Source organism: Toxotes jaculatrix, chromosome 13 (genome assembly GCF_017976425.1).
Source record: "Toxotes jaculatrix isolate fToxJac2 chromosome 13, fToxJac2.pri, whole genome shotgun sequence".
NCBI lineage: Eukaryota > Metazoa > Chordata > Actinopteri > Toxotidae > Toxotes > Toxotes jaculatrix.
Genome location: NC_054406.1, coordinates 530109 through 547500, shown reverse-complemented (window position 1 = coordinate 547500; position 17392 = coordinate 530109). Strand labels below are relative to the sequence as shown.

At 44.8% G+C, this 17392-nt stretch overlaps 3 protein-coding genes across 7 annotated transcripts in view; 2 read left to right on the top strand and 1 right to left on the bottom strand.

Annotated features, from left to right (window-relative positions):
* Nucleotides 1–716, bottom strand: part of cdc42se1 (CDC42 small effector 1) — a 17552-nt gene extending 16836 nt beyond the window's left edge. Inside the window, exon 1 of the mRNA XM_041052948.1 lies at nt 606–716. The gene's annotated coding sequence lies outside the window, so the exon portion shown is untranslated. The remainder of the gene's footprint in view (nt 1–605) is intronic.
* Nucleotides 717–2005: 1289 nt separating this feature from the next.
* On the top strand, nt 2006–5646 carry mllt11 (MLLT11 transcription factor 7 cofactor). 2 transcript variants are annotated; one of them, XM_041052600.1, is made up of 3 exons: nt 2006–2114; nt 3704–3879; nt 4189–5646. In XM_041052600.1, the coding sequence occupies exons 2-3, from the start codon at nt 3712–3714 to the stop codon at nt 4279–4281; spliced, it is 261 nt and encodes an 86-aa protein (XP_040908534.1). In that variant the 5' UTR covers nt 2006–2114; nt 3704–3711; the 3' UTR covers nt 4282–5646. The 2 variants fall into 2 exon arrangements, with proteins under 2 accessions (XP_040908534.1, XP_040908535.1); XM_041052601.1 differs by lacking the exon at nt 2006–2114 and adding an exon at nt 2152–2269.
* Nucleotides 5647–6654: 1008 nt separating this feature from the next.
* gabpb2a (GA binding protein transcription factor subunit beta 2a) lies at nt 6655–15103 on the top strand. Of its 4 annotated transcripts, XM_041053010.1 has the most exons (8): nt 8270–8421; nt 9775–9882; nt 10045–10212; nt 10779–10973; nt 11123–11291; nt 11421–11597; nt 11692–11810; nt 12221–15103. In XM_041053010.1, the coding sequence occupies exons 1-8, from the start codon at nt 8416–8418 to the stop codon at nt 12584–12586; spliced, it is 1308 nt and encodes a 435-aa protein (XP_040908944.1). In that variant the 5' UTR covers nt 8270–8415; the 3' UTR covers nt 12587–15103. The 4 variants fall into 4 exon arrangements, with proteins under 4 accessions (XP_040908943.1, XP_040908942.1, XP_040908944.1 ...); XM_041053009.1 differs by lacking the exon at nt 8270–8421 and adding an exon at nt 6655–6812 and having other exon boundaries at nt 11123–11597; XM_041053008.1 differs by lacking the exon at nt 8270–8421 and adding an exon at nt 7940–8077 and having other exon boundaries at nt 11123–11597.
* The last annotated feature ends 2289 nt before the right edge of the window (nt 15104–17392 follow it).

Sequence of the window (17392 nt, the reverse complement as noted above, 5' to 3'; positions counted from 1 at the left end):
GACTTCAACACACAGACTAAACTTTAACATCAGGCCGTCAGAGTCCGGACCAGCGGCTCATTCAGGATCTCAGCTGTAACATCACGTCACCGCCTGTTCACTTCGTGATCAGTCGATCGGAACTTTGATCACTGATCAGCGGTTTGATGCTTTTACTTGTTGCTCATGATGATAAACTGATCTTTGTTTCTGTCGATAAAACAGAAACTTTCCTCACAGTTCTGACATTTTATGAATCACTGATCATTTGATCGTGAAAATGATCAGTGATGAAAGTAATGAAAGCTTTAACTGTATAACCAGTATGTGGACAGCTCTTGTGCACTACTTGAACAGACACACACACACACACTCAGTCTCACACACACACACACTCGTCTCAGCTGAATGTCTCATTCAGTCGTGTGTTTTCCGTTAATGTGGAACCTCGAAGAAAACCAGGACCAGTCAGAAACATCAGCTCACATCTGGACAGGAAACAACTCAAGAGTTTTTCAGGTGAATTCAGTGAATGTCCGTGTGTGTGTGTGTGTGTCTGTGTATGTGTGTGTGTATGTATGTGTGTGTGAGTTTTCCTGTGTTAGAAAAAGAAGCAGCGGACTCACCACAGACGATCACAGGGCAGCGAATGCAGCGACTGAGCAGCTGAGAACTGCTCACTGAGCTCAGCTCCCAGCTCCCAGTCTCTGTTAATGTCTCTCTCCCTCTCTCTCTCTCTGAGGCGTGGCTCTAACCAGGAAACTGATCCTGGTTCTGTGTGACGTTTCCTCCTCCGTCCTCCTCCTGTGGTTCCTCAGGCTCAGAGCTCCACCTGCTGACGGAGCCACAGCCTCACACCTGGCTCATTAAAGCATCGCTGATTTCCTCAGCTCGGTAACAGGCACCATGTTAGAGGCAGAAACATTTTATAACCAGGTGAGTTACACGTACAGGGAATGTGGCGTTTGACAGCTGCTGGAGGAAGTGCACCCTCTGCTGAGGAGGATGGAGGATGGAGGAGGATGATGGAGGATGATGGGGGCCGGGCTCCTCCTCAAGTCTCCAACCATCTCCACTGTCCTCACCTTGTTCAGCTCCAGGTTGTGTTTGGAGCACCAGGTCACCACCATGTTATCGTATGTTATTGGTATGTGTACCACACAACTACACAACCACACGACTACACAACCACACGACTACACAACCACACAGCCACGGTAAACGACACATTCTATATCTGATAAACTTCAGAGTTTTACTTCAGTTCAGTATCCGAGTAAAAATACTTAGTTACTTTCCACCAAACTGAACCAGGAGTGAAAGTGACAGGCGTCAATCAAACTGAGCAGGTGTGTTAATGACACCTGAGACAAACCGGAAGTCAGATTAACACCTGACAAACGCACGAGTTGATTTAAATCTGACTGTTTCTTCAACGCCCCCTCCCCCCTACCCCCACCCTCACCCCGCCCCCCACACTTCACCCGTAACAAAGCAGGTACCGTCAAGTTCCCAGAGTGAGCTGGAGCTGACCGGAAACCTCATTTTCAAAACAAAAGTACAGATTTGTTGCGTAAAAACCCGAATGTGGGTCTCACACACACACACACACACGGTGACACGAAGACTTTGTTGTGTGTGTGTGTGTGTGTGTGTGTGTGTGTGTGTGTGTGTGTGTGTGTGTGTGTGTGTGTGTGTGTATCAGCAAGGATCAATAAAGTGTTAAAATTATTATTGTTAATTATCTCATTGCTCCATATGCTCAGAAACCATTACATCACAGTTACAGAGGGAAACTGGAGTTTTGGTGGTGACTGGTTTTTCTGAACGTGCACTGAAGAATAAACAGAAATAAATAAGAATAAAACGCATGGCTGTTTGAAATGTCGAAGCTTTGCTCCTGCGTTGTATAAAAATGTTGGTGTGATGAATAAAATCATCAGTTGAGGAAAAAACTTAAACTGTTCTACAGATTTTATTTTGAAACCGTTAACAGGAAGTCACCGTGTATATTTAGGCGATTGACGCAGCCGCGGATCTCCGTTAACCTGCAGCAGCAGCAGCAGCAGCAGCAGAGACGGAACCTGAACCGACTGCGACCCGAACCCGCAGAACACAGACGGAGCACCGAGCAGGTACCGAGCTGTTTCCTTCTCCGCTGCTCTTCCGTTTCACGGTGAACGTGTGTCCGTTGTCTCGGTGAAAGCCGGTGACCGCGGATCCTGCTGCTCTTTAACAACCTTTAAAATGATGTTCAGCTGAAATAAAAGAAAAACCCGGATCATCTGAGGTGAGTGCGTGTGAGACAAATGTCAGTAACTCTGAGAGTAAACGTGGGTTTTTCCGGTGGGACCGTCGGTTCCTCGGGGCCTGAACAACGGGCCAACGCCTCGAACACGCCCTGATAAATGTGTGGATTCATCCTTTAATCACATTGTCTTGATCGATTGATCGATAACGGGCATCGCGGGGAGACGCAGGCTAAAGAGACGCGTTTTGCCCGGGATCACTGCCGTGTGTCTGCGCCTTCAGCCGCCAGGACCCGGACCACCGCCTCAGCACCGAGACCTCAGAATAAAAGCAGCCGAAAATAAAATCGATGAAAATGTGAATGCAGTTTGGTGGCAGGTGAACTGAGCCTGAGCGCGTGAAGCTGTTGAGGTTTATTTCGGTCTGATGAGACGCGATGACCCAGTTTCCGTTTTAGAGTCACAGGAAAAATCAGCAGAAATAAACCTGATGTGGATCCGGATCAGGATTTAAATACCAGCAGGGCCTTCTTCCTGACATCATTTCAAAATGTCAGTAGTTAAATCACTGAAATGTTGTCAATGATGTCTCCAGGACCTACAGGGTCTGTGTCCCATCGTCTCAGTGAAGGTCTTCAGACGCAGGACCTCTCTTCAGCACAGGGACCGGCAGGACCCTGATTTTTTCCATCATATCCAAAGTGAATGATTGATTGTTTATTGAGAGGTAAAGCATCTGAAACCGATCAGATCCATGGCTCCAGATACGGGCTCGTCTGACGTCGTCCTGTCCGTTCTCAGGTGAGTCAGGACCTGCTCTTTAAAGCGCCGCCTCAGTCCCTGTGTGGGGGAAGGGGGACGGTCTGAAAACTGATCTGTGGTTCATCAGCGTTCTGGTTTGGTGCTTTCACTCTGAGCCCTAAACAGGGCTGAGAGGCTTTCAGGGCCCGTTGGAGTTTTTCAGAAACACGTGACTGTTTTGTGAATTTTTCATCTGGGCTGTGGACGTGGGAGAGGACAGTGACGGGTGAGAACTGAGCGGCTCGTCCCCCGTCTGTCCGTAAACTGCTCCGAAGCAGCAGAGACTAAAAATAAAACCAAAACAAGGTTTAAAATAACCTGAAGCTGCTCTCAGTCCAGAGACGCGTCACCGTGAGAGACGGACTGAACCCTCTGCATTCAGCTCACTGACTGGACAAAGAACCAGAGTCCATAGAAAAAGAGCCACATTTAGACTCTCAGACTGTGACTGTACATGCTGAACTCAGCCCACATATTTTTTATGAGCTCAGATTTGTTTGTGTGTGACGTGTGTGTGTCTTTGTGCAGCAGGAAGCTCATGAATATTTAAATACAACAGGTCAGTGGTTTCCTGTCTCCATGCTCCTCAGCACACGTCTGATTCAGTAAACTCAGTAAACTCTGAGACCAGTCATCCAGAATCCAAACCTCCTGTTCATCTGTGTTTGGTCCAGATTCAAAGATGATGGAGACGTCAAACAGCCAGTACGACTCCTTCCTCTTCTGGAGGCAGCCAATCCCGGCCCTCGACCTGTCTGAGCTGGAGGACCTGGGTTTGACTGACAGCCAGCCGGCCAATAGCAGCAAAGGAAAAGACAAGACGTCCAAACCAAGGAGTCAGGATGAGGAGGTGAGGGGACTGACAGGTCCGTCCAGCGCTCAGAGTCTGAGTCGTCAACATTTTAGTCTGCAGGTGAAAGAACATGTGATGGAAGGAGCTCAGGTGAACCTGAGGTCGGTCCCACACACAGAGTCCACCACAGCACCACGAGGATTTCTGTGTGTGTGTGTGTGTGTGACTGAATTCATTGTATTCATTTTTCATTATGTTCATTTGTCAGTCAGCTCCTCCTTCCAGCACCTGCCAGCAGGTGGAGCTGATGACACCTGGTGGAGGTGAGCTCTGACCCGTGTCCTGTCTCCTGTCTCCTGTCTGCAGGCTGAGCTGGTGGAGTTTTCCTCCTTTAATTACTGGAGAGCTCCCATCGCTGACGTGGACGCTCTGCTGGCCGACCTCAACCTGCTGCTCTGAGACCAGCATCACCTGACCTCTGATCTGGATCAGTCTCTGCAGACCCCCCCCCCCCCCACCATTTTTCTTTTTCAGGAAACTCACCAAAATAAGAGTCTGATTCCGTACTCAGGTCTGCAGAGACTGGTCCTGAGTCAGATCAGACGCCCTCAGCTCTGTGTTCACTCCCTGATCATCTGTGTGAGTGTGTCAGTGAAAAGGTTGTAAACTGAGAGGTTTGTCTGCATGTGTCTCGATCAGCTGTTAAACCAGATCTGCATGTCAGCTGATCTTCAGAGTGTTTACACTGGAATAAGATTCTGATCTAGCTCAGAGTTTGAACTGACAGCTTTCCCGTTTGAACCTCGTCCATTTGATTGTCCCCTCCTGTTTGTTAACGAGGTGGACGGACGATTAGAAACACGACATTGTTGTGTTGTATGAAGGTGAAAACATTCACAAAAGAGACGCATTTGGAGGCTTTATCCTGTAACCGTGAGAAGAGGTAACAATCTCGTTAGAACTGGAACGCTTCAGAACCTGCTGCTTCAGGGCAGCTACATACGAGCTAACCGCTGTAGCTCTTCACCATCACGTTCATCAATAAATTAGAATGATCAGAAAAAGTTTCCCTGATGTTAGAAGATCAGTGAGTGTGTACACGATGTTACTTCTACAACAACCACGTGTTTATTCTGTAAACAGTGGTCATCACACACTGTGTGGAACTCTGGGAAGTGTGGTTCAGAAACAAACCTGCAGTGACCACCTCTCACCAGAGGTGTCGCTAGAGAGAGCAGAAGTTTCTGTGAAAGTTTCCATCTGTTCACACGCGTGAAGACTTTTAATGTTTAATGTTGATACTTCAGCTCATTTATGTCATAATCAAACCAGAATAATAAACCATCCACGTTACTCAGTGACGTTAATATCACTCACTGTCTCAAACCCAGGAAATAAGCCATGATGCCTCTGTCGTCTGACACAGTGATGACTGATAACCACTGACCTTTAACCTTTGACCTGAATTATGAGATCAGAACCTCCTACTTACAAGATAACGTCTCCAAAGGTAAAGCACCTTGTAGTATTTATCATTTATGCTCATGTTGTTTAAGTTGAATCAGAGTTTATTTCAGATATTTGAGGAATGTTTATTGTGTCCTGTTGTGTCATAGAAATAATTGTTTTCTTTCTTAAGTTAGAAAGTGTTGAGGTGGTGAGGCAGGAGCTTTCTTCTGGTTTCCATCTGTGCCTTTGTGTTTGCTTTGATCATGCTGTGCGTCGTGAACGCTCACCGTCCGTCCTGCTTCCCTGCGATCAGGCGTCAGACTCTCCTAATGTCCTGTGCACCCAGTCAACAATAAAAGAAAACAACCTTTGTGTTTCTCTCACAAAACAACACTTTGATCACTGAACACAACTTCTGACATGTTCAGATTCCCACAGAGAGAAAAACATTTTGACCTGGACGTGAAAACGTCTTCACAGGAGGAAAAAGGACAAAGCTTTATTTTACAGATGTTTAACTTTTCCCTGTAATCAGTATTTAACTCCACATTTATGGTTAGAAGAACTTTAGGAAATCACATGATCGTGTTATTTTAATTAGTTTAATGACATAAGAAAATACCTGGAAGATAGGTTTAAAAAAAACAACCTTAAAGGTTTTAAAATCAGATTTTAATCTTGAATGATTTACAAAGTTATGAGCAAAGACAACATGAAGCCAAAGACGTACAAATAAAATAATCACAGTGATACAAGTTCTTTTTAGTGTATTACATTATAAAAAAAAATCGGCTTTTCATTAGAAAATGTTTCTGTTTGTTTTTACACGAAACAAACTTAAAATTTCAACCCACATTTTCTTGACAGATATATTCAACACGGAGAAAATCCTCTACAGCACGGCTGCTTCTTTCCTGCAGTGATAACTCCTTCATGTGCTGAAGAACATTTCCTGTAAAATGAAGAAAGACGTGGTGAATGGATGAAATCACCGGCTTCATCATATTTATTCAAACAGCAGCTGCAGTCAGTGTCTCCACACCAGATTTACAGAGATGGCGCCTTTTAATTTGAAGTTAAATATGAAGCGTTTCCGTTCTTTCTGCGGCTCGCGGGTAATTTTTAATTCATTGTGTAGATTCAGTTGAACGTGTCCGCGTATGTTTATATGTGAGCGCAGCTTCGTTTAACACCGTCTGTGCCTGACAAACATTTGAAGTGTTTTGATGAACTGAGATCAGCAGGCAGCTGCTCTGTGGCTGATCTGAGGTCAGCGCTTTGTCCCACATTGACGCAGGCTGACCGTGCTCAGCCGTTTGGACCGACCTGAGGTCAGTTCCTCGGCGCTCTCACAGAGCCCGCCCACAGGGAGGTTAACGCTCACTCTAGCTTCCACCTCCGGTGTCGCGGAGCCGCCATATTTGTACCAGATAAAACACAAAAAATACCTGTTTTTAAACCCCTCCCCGACAGGTGAACACCTGTCAGAATCTGATTTACTTCGGGAGACGTAAATTCGCGGGAATCTCCGAGAGAAGAAGGTAAAACTCGCTTTCGTTTAACTTGCTAACAGTCTGCATGCACACAGGCTAAGGGCTAACAAGACTAGATGCTAAACACTATCGTCAAGAGATTCGTAATGACGGCCACACTTCCTGTTTGGACTTTCAATATAAAATATCTTCGCATTTTCACTGCGTATAAGGCAATACTAGTAGGTCAAAAATAAGATGATTGTTGCACTTTGAGGAAAGTAACTTTTTAATGTATTGTTCTACCAACAATAAACAAAATAATGTGATTTCAAGCAAGTTCTACCAGAAAAATTACTGAGATCAGTTAATTGTTTTCTAAAATGATTTATCAATCAAAAATAAATAAATTGTCAAGCTAAAACGCCAGTTTAGGTTTTTCAAACGTCAAGATCTGACACTTTTGCATGTTAACTAGAGCTGCCATAATTATTATTTTGTCATGTAAGTACCCTGCAACTGTTTTGATAACCACTTTTAAACATAAAAGTTAAATAAAGAGCTCTTTTGCAGCTTCTCAAAGGATAAGGTGATCTTCTTTTCTCAGGTCAAACCTTTGTAAACGGAGTACCTTTGGACTTTTGTCAAGACATATGAGATCATCAACTTTTACTCAGAAACTGGGATGGATTCTTTTCACTTATCTGACATTTTATAGATTTAATAAAGAAAGTTAGTGGCAGGTTAATTAGCTTCACTCCTAGAAACTACTCCAAGCTTTTTCTGCTATGTTCTGACATTTTTCAGATTAAGTAATCAGTTGGTCAGCTGAGAAAGCTGATGTACATTTAAGTAATGACAGTTTAACTATTTGGAAAATGTGAAATATTATATGACTATAATGCATTAAATAAAGAGTACTCTCGCGATCCGTTAATCAGCTAATAATGTTTTGCCTAATAATGTGATTTATAAATAGCCAAATAATTATCACAAATTAAAAGAGCAGGGAAAAACGACAGAAAAACCTCATGACGGAGTTGACGCTCTTATTTTGAAGGCTGCACCCCTGCCATCCGGGCGGGTACCGGCCGCTTCTCGGTTACTTGCCGCAGTAAATAAGCCCCGAGGAACCCGACAAGCTGCAGCGGCGCCTAATGCCTATGTTTTGTGCCGTGTGAATGAAAGTGTGCATATTACTGAGCTGTTTATACTCACCGCAGTGATTTTAGCGCACAAACCTCCGCACACCAGACGGTTTGTTTGGCTAGCCGGCTAGCGTGCTAACATTAGCAGAGAGGAGCGCTGGCTGGCTCCTAACAAACCTGGACACGGTAAGTATCTGATCCGCCGTCCATCGGGCGATTAAACGATATTTTTCTAAACCTACACCCGTTAAACACTGACAGAAATGAATCGAAGTAAACGAGTAGTGTGAGCAGACATGTCTCCGGTAAGCCGTTCGACGGTGCGCGCTGAAGAAAGCTAGTTAACCGGATGTGGAAGTAGTTTTTTCTCCGTGTGTAAAATAGGAAATTTCTCTCTGACTTCCCCCGGAAAACCAACAACTTAATATCAAACGGTTTCCTGTTGGTGTTACTGTAAATGTTTCGGCGGAGGAGGTTACGGTGTTTAACGGTGGTGGTGGTAAATAACAGCCCGGAGAGGGGACATGGGGGTACGTGGCACATGGCGGACTCTTTTCTGTCCATGAAGGCGCGTAAAATGGCTCCTCGGCCGCGGAGAGAAAATCCTCGTCCTTCTCCGCTGTTAAGCAATCACAGGCGCTATTTAACAGCAGGGTTCCATTATCGGACACAGTATCGGGGCTAACCTGTCTAGCTTTCCCACTTTCTGATAAAAGAAAACCATTATTCCCAGTAGAATCACCGACAGCAAACCTGTGGCACCAATGCCACATGTTTAAAACCAGGCACCAACCGTTTGTTTATACGGGTGTTTTTTGTTTGGTTTCGTTTTACGGTTGTTTACGATGTTAGCGCCCGTTGTCCGCAAGTTTGAGTCCGTTTCCAGAAACATCGGCCGACTTGTTTTGGCACTTTGAGGCACATCAGTCCAGATGTTGTCACATTTGAACCGTCCGCATATTGTCTGACATGAAATAAACTAAAGTAATAAATAAAGTACTCATCACGCTGACACGCAACAGAAACAACATGTTCTCTCTGAGCAGCTGCAGCTGGTGAATGAATGAGTATTAAAACAGCTGCATGTTAATTTTCTGCCAACAGACTGGTTGAATAATTATATAACTCCTCTGTGATTCAGCATTGTTATTGACTGCGTGAATAATTAAATACTGATGATAAAATTATCATTTGGACAGAACCCAGTTTATCACACAGAACCCGGGGGGACCGAACCCGGCCCGTGTCCACTGTAACGCTCCACAGGGTCGTTTGCCTTTTAAACTCATTTAAATCCTAGAGGTTTTTGTTTTGTTTTTTATATTAAAAAAAATATTTTCTGATGATGTTTGGTGAAAGTTTCTCTGGAGCCACGATGCAAAACACTGAACAAGGCCTTAGAATCAGGAAGGACCAGACCAGACAGCAGTTAGCAGTTTGTAAGAAATAAACAATTTATTAAGTCAAAAGAATTAATTTTCTTTTACTGCATTAGTGTGTTTGTTGAGTAACATCAGTGCAAACGTGTTGGTGTTAAACTGGCTGATGTTGTCTCTCATCCAGATGTTAAATGTATCGTTAAATATGGGAAACTCAAACAGAAGCATGTTGTAGGTGCTCACATTATGTGTCTGTTCTACAGAAGTTACCTGTGTTTGGTCCTGGAAAAGGAAGTGATGTCACATTTCTGATATGGGTGGTAAATAAATATTGATCAGAGAAATGGCCAGCTGTAATCAGAGGACAGAGCGACGCTGCAGTTTGGAGTCTGCAGAACCTGCTCCGTTCCCACTGTTTAACAGAGGTGAAAGGGAGACTGACTGTTGGTGCATTGGAAATGTCATGTGACTGAGGCTTCGCACACCTGTGTCTCTGTGTGTCAGATGTCGTTGGTGGACCTGGGGAAGCGTCTGCTGGAGGCGGCTCGTAAAGGTCAGGACGATGAGGTCAGGAACCTGATGGCCAACGGAGCTCCGTTCACCACGGACTGGGTGAGTCGCTGACTTCTTTTATTTCAGTGATCTAATGTTGGTTCTTAAAGTCCTGAGACCTGGTGAAAGTGATGTCCAGACCTGTTCTTTTGTACTGCATGTAGAACAAATGTGTACAGTCACGTGTCCCCTGATAACAGTGAAGATATCTGTGTCCTATAGTTGGGGACGTCCCCACTCCATCTGGCCGCTCAGCACGGACATTACTCCACTGCTGACGTCCTGCTGAGGGCCGGCGTCAGCAGAGACGCCCGCACCAAGGTGGACAGGACCCCGCTGCACATGGCCGCCGCCGAGGGACACACCGTCATCGTGGAGCTGCTGGTCCGGGTGAGAAGTTCTCAGGATTAATACAGACTTTAATCTGGACTTTTTTATTGTTTTATTTCAGTGTATGTCCCAGCTGATGCTCCCTCAGAGCTGTGAGCTTCATGTCCTGAATGGAACTGGACAAAAAGAATCTGATGTTTGACTAAATCAGAGTCTTGTTGTAGCAGTTAAAAGCCATTTACAGCAGACCTGAAGCTGAACGTCTCCTCCTTCATCAGCTGCTTTCGGTTTATGTTTTTGTATTAAAAGGACGATGAAATATTTTTTTCCTTCTGACAATAAAACATCATCAAAATTAAAAATGTAAAAAACTGAAAAATGGTCTTTACAGTTTTCTGGAGCCCAAAGACGATGTCCTCAAATTATGTTTTTTTTTTTAATCGGGCCAAAATGATTAGTTTTCTACAGTGTGCGACCAGGAAAAGCTGCTAATCCTCAAACTGAGAATCTGCAACCATCAAATGTTTGGCTTGAAAACAATTCATTGATTATTGAAACGAGTTTTGAGTTAAGTTTGTGCTGATTAATCGTCTCAGCTGTGTTTTAAAAACTCTGCGTGCTTTCAGAGTGGTGCAGACATCAATGCCAAAGACATGCTGAAGATGACGGCTCTGCACTGGGCCGCTCAGCACGGACACCACGGCGTGGCCGAGACCCTCATCAAACACGGCGCCGACGTGCACGCGCTCAGTAAGTTCGACAAGACGCCGTTCGACATTGCGGTCGACATCCAGAACACCGAGCTGATGCTGCTGCTGCAGGTGAGACACAACATCCAGACAGCTGTGGCGTGAAATCAGTTTTTTGTTAGAGTTCAAGGGGGGAATGTCCACCATGAGGTCATTGTCCTGGTGCTTTTCTTTACCTTTGTACTCTGTGTGTGTGTGTGTCTGTGTGTTTGTGCACACAGGAAGGCATGCAGAATCAGGTAAACATGAACCAGGTGAACATGAACCAGGTGAGTATGAACGTGGAGACCAGCACCACCACCAACCAGCCACAGTTCATCATCCAGGGAATACCTGCCATACAGGGTGGGGTGGTCAACCTGGCCGAGCTGCTCAACAAGGCCAACGCAGGTGTGAACGCACGCACACGCACTCACACGCACACGCACTCACACGCACACACACTCACACACACACACACACACACACACACAGCTGTTAAACAAATGTGGGGATATGATTTTAATGTTTGTGTTTCAGGAGATTCTGAGGAGGCGATGGCAGCCAGCGCTCTGGATTCCAACATCCAGCACGCCACTGTTGTTAACGAGGGGGGGCAGAGAGTCATCACCATAGTAACGGACCAGCACGGCAACCTACAGACCACCGGAGGGATGGCACAGCCGTTCTTTGTTACCATGCAGCACGGACAGCAGAGTAGGACACGTAAACACCTTCATTCACTTCAGCACTTTCCGAGTCAAACCTGTGTTCTGATGCTGGATTTGTTTGTTTGTTTGTTTGTTTTCAGTGCTGGCAGTGCCAGCCAACACAGTGACGGAGGAGGTGGTGACGGAGGAGCCTCAGCCTCCACCGTCCAGAAAGAGGAAGCTGGAGGTGACCAACAACCACAACGACACAGGAGAGACGGTGAGGGGACAAGTTCACTGACAGGGACGTAGAAACAGAGAAACAGACCTCTGACCCTGGAACTGACCCATGAAATGAGTCTTCTCATCATATTAGCTCCAAAGTGCAGTATTTGTGGGGCTGCCAGTTTGTGATTAGTGGATTAAAGTTTTATCTGATCAACAGGAAAAACATGAAGACGTTCAGTTTACTGTCGTTTAAGACAAAGGAAATAAATAAATAATCTCATGTAAGAAGCTGAAAATGGACGTTTGCTAAAAACAGGGACTCAGAATAATTAATCAGTTCATGTTCTGTCAATCAACTCATCAGTTCATTAATCAGTTGTAGCAGCTGTAGTGTACTGGGTTGTGTAACGAACCTGTTGGACTGAGACACTGTGACATGACCTCCTCCTCCTCCTCCTGCAGGAGCTGTTGCAGAGGCAGCTGCAGGAGGCCAACAGGAAGGCGCAGGAGTACCGGCAGCAGCTGCTGCGTAAAGAGCAGGAGGCCGAGGAGTACCGCATCAAGCTGGAGGCCATGGCCCAGAGTCAGGCCAACAGCAGCAGCACCACCACGGCCGCCATGACCGCCGGCAGCACCGCCGCCAACTCCGCAGCCAGCCCCGAGGAGGTGGTGGGAGGGGAGGAGGACGAGGAGGAGGGGGCCGCCAGTGTGGTGGAGGAGGAGGGAGAGATGGTGGTGCTGCAAGAGGGAGGTATTATTATGGAGGGTGAGGAGGGTCAGGTGACGCTGGTGGAGACGGGGGGAGAGACAACGGAGGTCAGCTCGTAACAGAGAGGGAGGGGAGGACGGGCTGAGGAGGGGGTGATACCGACAAAAAGACACATCATAACAGAAGAGGGTTGGTTTAACTCGCAGGTTTGCATTTAACAGAGAGCGATGGAGGCGAAGGACGGGAGAGACAAAATGGCCTTCCAGAAACGTTAGGACGAGAAAGACAGACTGAAAAGAGACTAAACAAACACGATGGAGGATTTCAGTCGTGCAACATTCTGCATCCCTGAAAAATTTAATAATACTTTGGGGAACGAGAAGCAAAATGGCTTCCCCAAGAAAACAGAACAGTACAAAGACAGAGTGACGGAGGCCTAAACAAACATGGTGGTGGAATTTAGTCAAGCACCATTTTGAATCCCTGAATTTTTTTTGGCACAATTGAGAGGAGTGACAAAATGGCTTCTCCAGTGGGACAAGAAGGTCAAATAGACTAAACTAACCTGATGGTGGTCATGGTCGGTCATGCACCATTTGGAATCTCTGAAGATTTGCTACCAACGTGTGAGAGAGGAGAAGGAAAATGGCTTCCCCAAGAAGACACAACAGTCAGGAACAAAACCTGGACTGAAAACAGACCACACAAACATGAGGGTAGATTGCAATGCCCCATTCTGAGTTTCCACTAGTTCTCTTAACAGAATGCTTACTTAATAGGGATACAAAATGGCTGCTGCAGATGGAAATGAAGTTGGATGAATGGGTCAGAGAGATGGAGAGGAATAAGGAGAAAGATGAACCCAGGAGGAGGTGGGACCTTCGCTGGAAGGAAAATGAGCTTTGTTGTTTTTTGTTTCAGTTGTAATCAGTGGTCAGTCAGGATGTCGTGTTCAGGAGGACGGTCCTCCCTGTGTGTTTGCTTAACATTGCTTTAACGCGTCATTTTGCTTCCCCAGCTGAACTCTGAGCAAACGCAGAATGATTGAACCTGACGGCGGCTGCTTTGTGCAACATATGTGATCATACAGCAGGAATTTAGCATTTTAGTTTGTTTTCACAGCGTTTTAGATGCTGTGAAAACGAATGGTTTTCCCTCTCTAGCTATTTGTATCCCTTTGTTTCTGTTGTATTCAGTTTCGCTGGTTAATCCCTGAACCAACTGAGCTGTTTGTCTGATGCCTTCTTAACTCTACGTCTTGATAAACTGGGACCACGTTGCCCTCTGCCCTAAGAACCCAGTTACTCCAACTTTGCTGTGGCTTGCACCATTTTGCTTCCTCAGAAGATCACAGACAAGATACGGTGAAGACAGAGGGCTGTGAGAGCAAAGAAAACCCCTCTGTTGGCTGTGGACACTACAAAAACTCACTCTGAACTGTTTTCCTGCTTCTTTCTCATTTTATGGTTTATATATATTTTTGGTTTTTGGACTTCTTTCCTTTTGGAGAGCCAAACAAGCTTTCCTATTTGCTTCCCGAAAATTAGTCCAGAATGAAGCAGGGAAGCCAAATGGTCACAGGCAATCGTCTGTCTTTGGCTCATGTCCTGTGTCCTCCTCAACAAGACAACTCACTTTGGAAAATAGAAAAACTCCTCTTTGTCCTTGAGTCTCATAGATCCCAGGGTCCAGACCTGAACCGAACCGAACCAGATTGATTATGGAAACCTTGCAGTCATTGAGGTGGGAGTCAGGCCGCTAACAGGGCTGACTGAGGCCAACTCCTCTGGGACCGATAGAATCACTTATTGATTAGTCTGCCGGTTGTTTTATAGATTGTTTAGTCAACAGAAGAAATTTAGTTTAACATCAAAGAAAAATGAAAATCTTTCTCTCTGACAGTTGCTAACTGACATTCTGTTGATGGCTAACTGATTAACTGGAGAACCGTTTCAGTTCAGTTAGAGACTTGACATTTAATTGTCAGTCTCGCTGTCTGCCTGTCAGTTATCATCAGTTGTTACTGTGACTCAGATATTCAGGTGTTCCAGGTGTTCCAGGTGTTCCTGCCTCTGAATCAGACCCTTTAACCTCGTGTGTATTTTTCACAGCAGCACTTCAGACTGGTTTCCTTCATCGTCCTGTGCAGCGTTCACTTTCACCTCATCCTCATGAAATCTGCAGCGACCTGAAACCAAACGATCCCCTTAAACAGGCGTCTGACGGGGTGACACAGCTGGTGGTGTGTTCAGGGACATCACCGCATCTGAAATTTTAGCTGACCCCTGAACAGAAACTTTTTAAAATGAAAACATGTCCTGGCACATTCCTCTGTCTGAATTATTGATTCGTCTGTGGATTATCCTCTCGCCCAGTCAGTTCACTGTTCAGTCACAAAACCTCAGAAAATATATTTTTTTTAATCACCAGTAAGCCCAAGCTGAGTGCTCAGATTTCTCCAAAAACCAAATATATAGTTTAACATCATAGAAAAGTATGAAATGGAACATTTTTTATTAAAAAAAAAAAACTTTTAAAAACTTAAAAATTGACGAGAACTTAAGAAAATGGTAAATATTCAGGTTTGAGAAGGTTTTTCTGAAACCTGGTGATCTCGTTACACTGCTTGTTTTTTCCAACCAAGCTTTAAAATATTCAGTTTACTATCAAATAAGACAAAGGAACAGCAAATCTGGGACGTGGGAGAGTTTCATATTCTGGCTTTAACATGTCATAAAATGCAGAAGTTAAATGCGAGTGCGTCTGTGAACCAAACATTTGTCAGCTGTTTTTTACCTTTCAGAGTAAATTCAACATTTTCTTTGTTTTTAAAATGTACGTGATAGATCTCTGCATACAACACTGACGCTGACCAAACACAGACTGTGATACCATGTTGTGATGCCATGTTGTGGCAAAACCATTTAAGAAATGAAGTGAAACCAGTGGCTGCCTGGAAGGAAGGAAATCAGTGTAAAACCGTGCAGTAAATGATCAGAGGTGGGTTAAAGTTGACTCAATCTCAGGAAATGTGTAAGTTGGTGGTAAAACATCTAAAACCCCAGTATGGCCCCTCAGAGAGGTTAGGTTGGCCCTGGTTTTCTTGTCCTGGTTCAGCCCTGTTCGGCCCTCCAGTGTAACACCGGTTACTGATCTCTACCTGTCAGCTGATGTTGCTGCTCGGTAGCTGTGCAGACCAACCTGTATCCTCTCAGCAGTCCGTCGTGCCCGTTCTCCCTCTGATCAGTGATTCTGCGTCATTTGAGTTGAGTGTGATAGTTATTTTTATAAGCTCAGCGAAGCCAACCTTTTTCTATGTACATATAAAGTTGTATTTTTTTAACTGTACCCGAATGCTTCAACACGATGATGATGACAAATGATGGCTGCCTGCATTGGTAATCTGAAATATAAACACTTGTTTTTTTGAATAAGTTCCTCTCTATTGTGTTTTTGAAACTTTCACACAGTGACACCTGAACGCTGCACGAGGTGTTCAGGTGTCAAACTGATGGCAAAAACCACACGTAATCATTTTATTAATGAGCTTTGAGTCAGCAGTGATCAGTCAGTTTTTAAAGCAGCAGGGACTCTGAGATGATCAGGCTTTGGACAGACACATGCAGGAAAATGAGAGAATGCTGAAACGACACCACACAAACTTCCACCAGTTCTATTTATTTTTGTCCCGTTGGCTCATCGGCCTCCCTCCAAACTTTTTTTCTTAAATTTCATTTTATCTGAGCACGTTAACCACCTGTTGATCACGGTGGCTTCATACTTCAAACTTTGTCTTTTCCTGGGAAACAACAAAACTCCATCTACTGAGAGAAGTCAAAAGCTCCAGAGCAGCTACTAAATGGATGTTGTGGTGAGACTTTTATTCCAGTCCGAGGTCAGAAGTGAACTTTCAGTCTCGCCTACCTTCATTTATATTTTGACTTCATTTACAAAAACAGAAAAGTTCACTTGTGATAAATTTTGGCTTGTTCATGCACAGTTTTTTATTTCTGTCAAACATTAACACAAACATGCGCTTAACTATAATATACATTCAATACTAAGACAATACAGATGTTTCATAACCAGTGGATCAGTTTTGTGAGTTATGAGGTAAAAAAAAACAAATGCAAGCAGCTGTTTATTGGACTGAGACACCTGTCAATCAAGGAGAAAATGCCCCTAAACACTTTTTTAAATTTGAGTCTGTTATAGAGGAAATGTGTAAGAATTGGCTGTTGAAACATATAGGGGGCAGCATAACACCAGAAAGTTGCAGTGCCCCCTCCTTTCGCCAAAGCGAGACGAGCCAGTGAAATGGGGGGCAGTTTCTACCTGCCCTGTGCGTACCTGTAATTCAGGGTGAACGTGAGTCTGATCCCCCATGCTGAGCTTATGTTAGCTTGGATTGTAGAATAATGTTTTCACACAGGTTTACCCTGACTGTTCTCTTCTGTTGTTGTTAGACTGACCACAGTGATTTAATCTAACAGTGAAGATGGAGAGGATGCAGCTGGAGCAGCAGCATCGGCAGCTGAGCCTGAGGACAGACGAATGTCCCTGAGAGAGGACGGGTGAAACACAGGTTCACGGACCTTCATCTTCTCATGGTGGACCGAGGGCACACTGGACGCTACAGTGACTCACTGTCGCCTCTACAGGTACAGAGTGGTATTACAAGTGAGGACAGGCTGGGGATAGCTGGTTAGCATGCTAACTTCAGCAGATATCTCTGCAACATAACACAGATGTCTTTGACTCAAGGTCAGAACTGTTATTTCTCCACATTCTGTTGCTGATGTTAATTTTTTCACGTTTTAAACTGAAACACTGACATCGCTCCTTTAATGAGAGGCTGTAACGATCATGTTGCTTTTGTGAAACTACAACTCCCATGAGGCTTTATCGGGCTGCCAGAGCCTTTT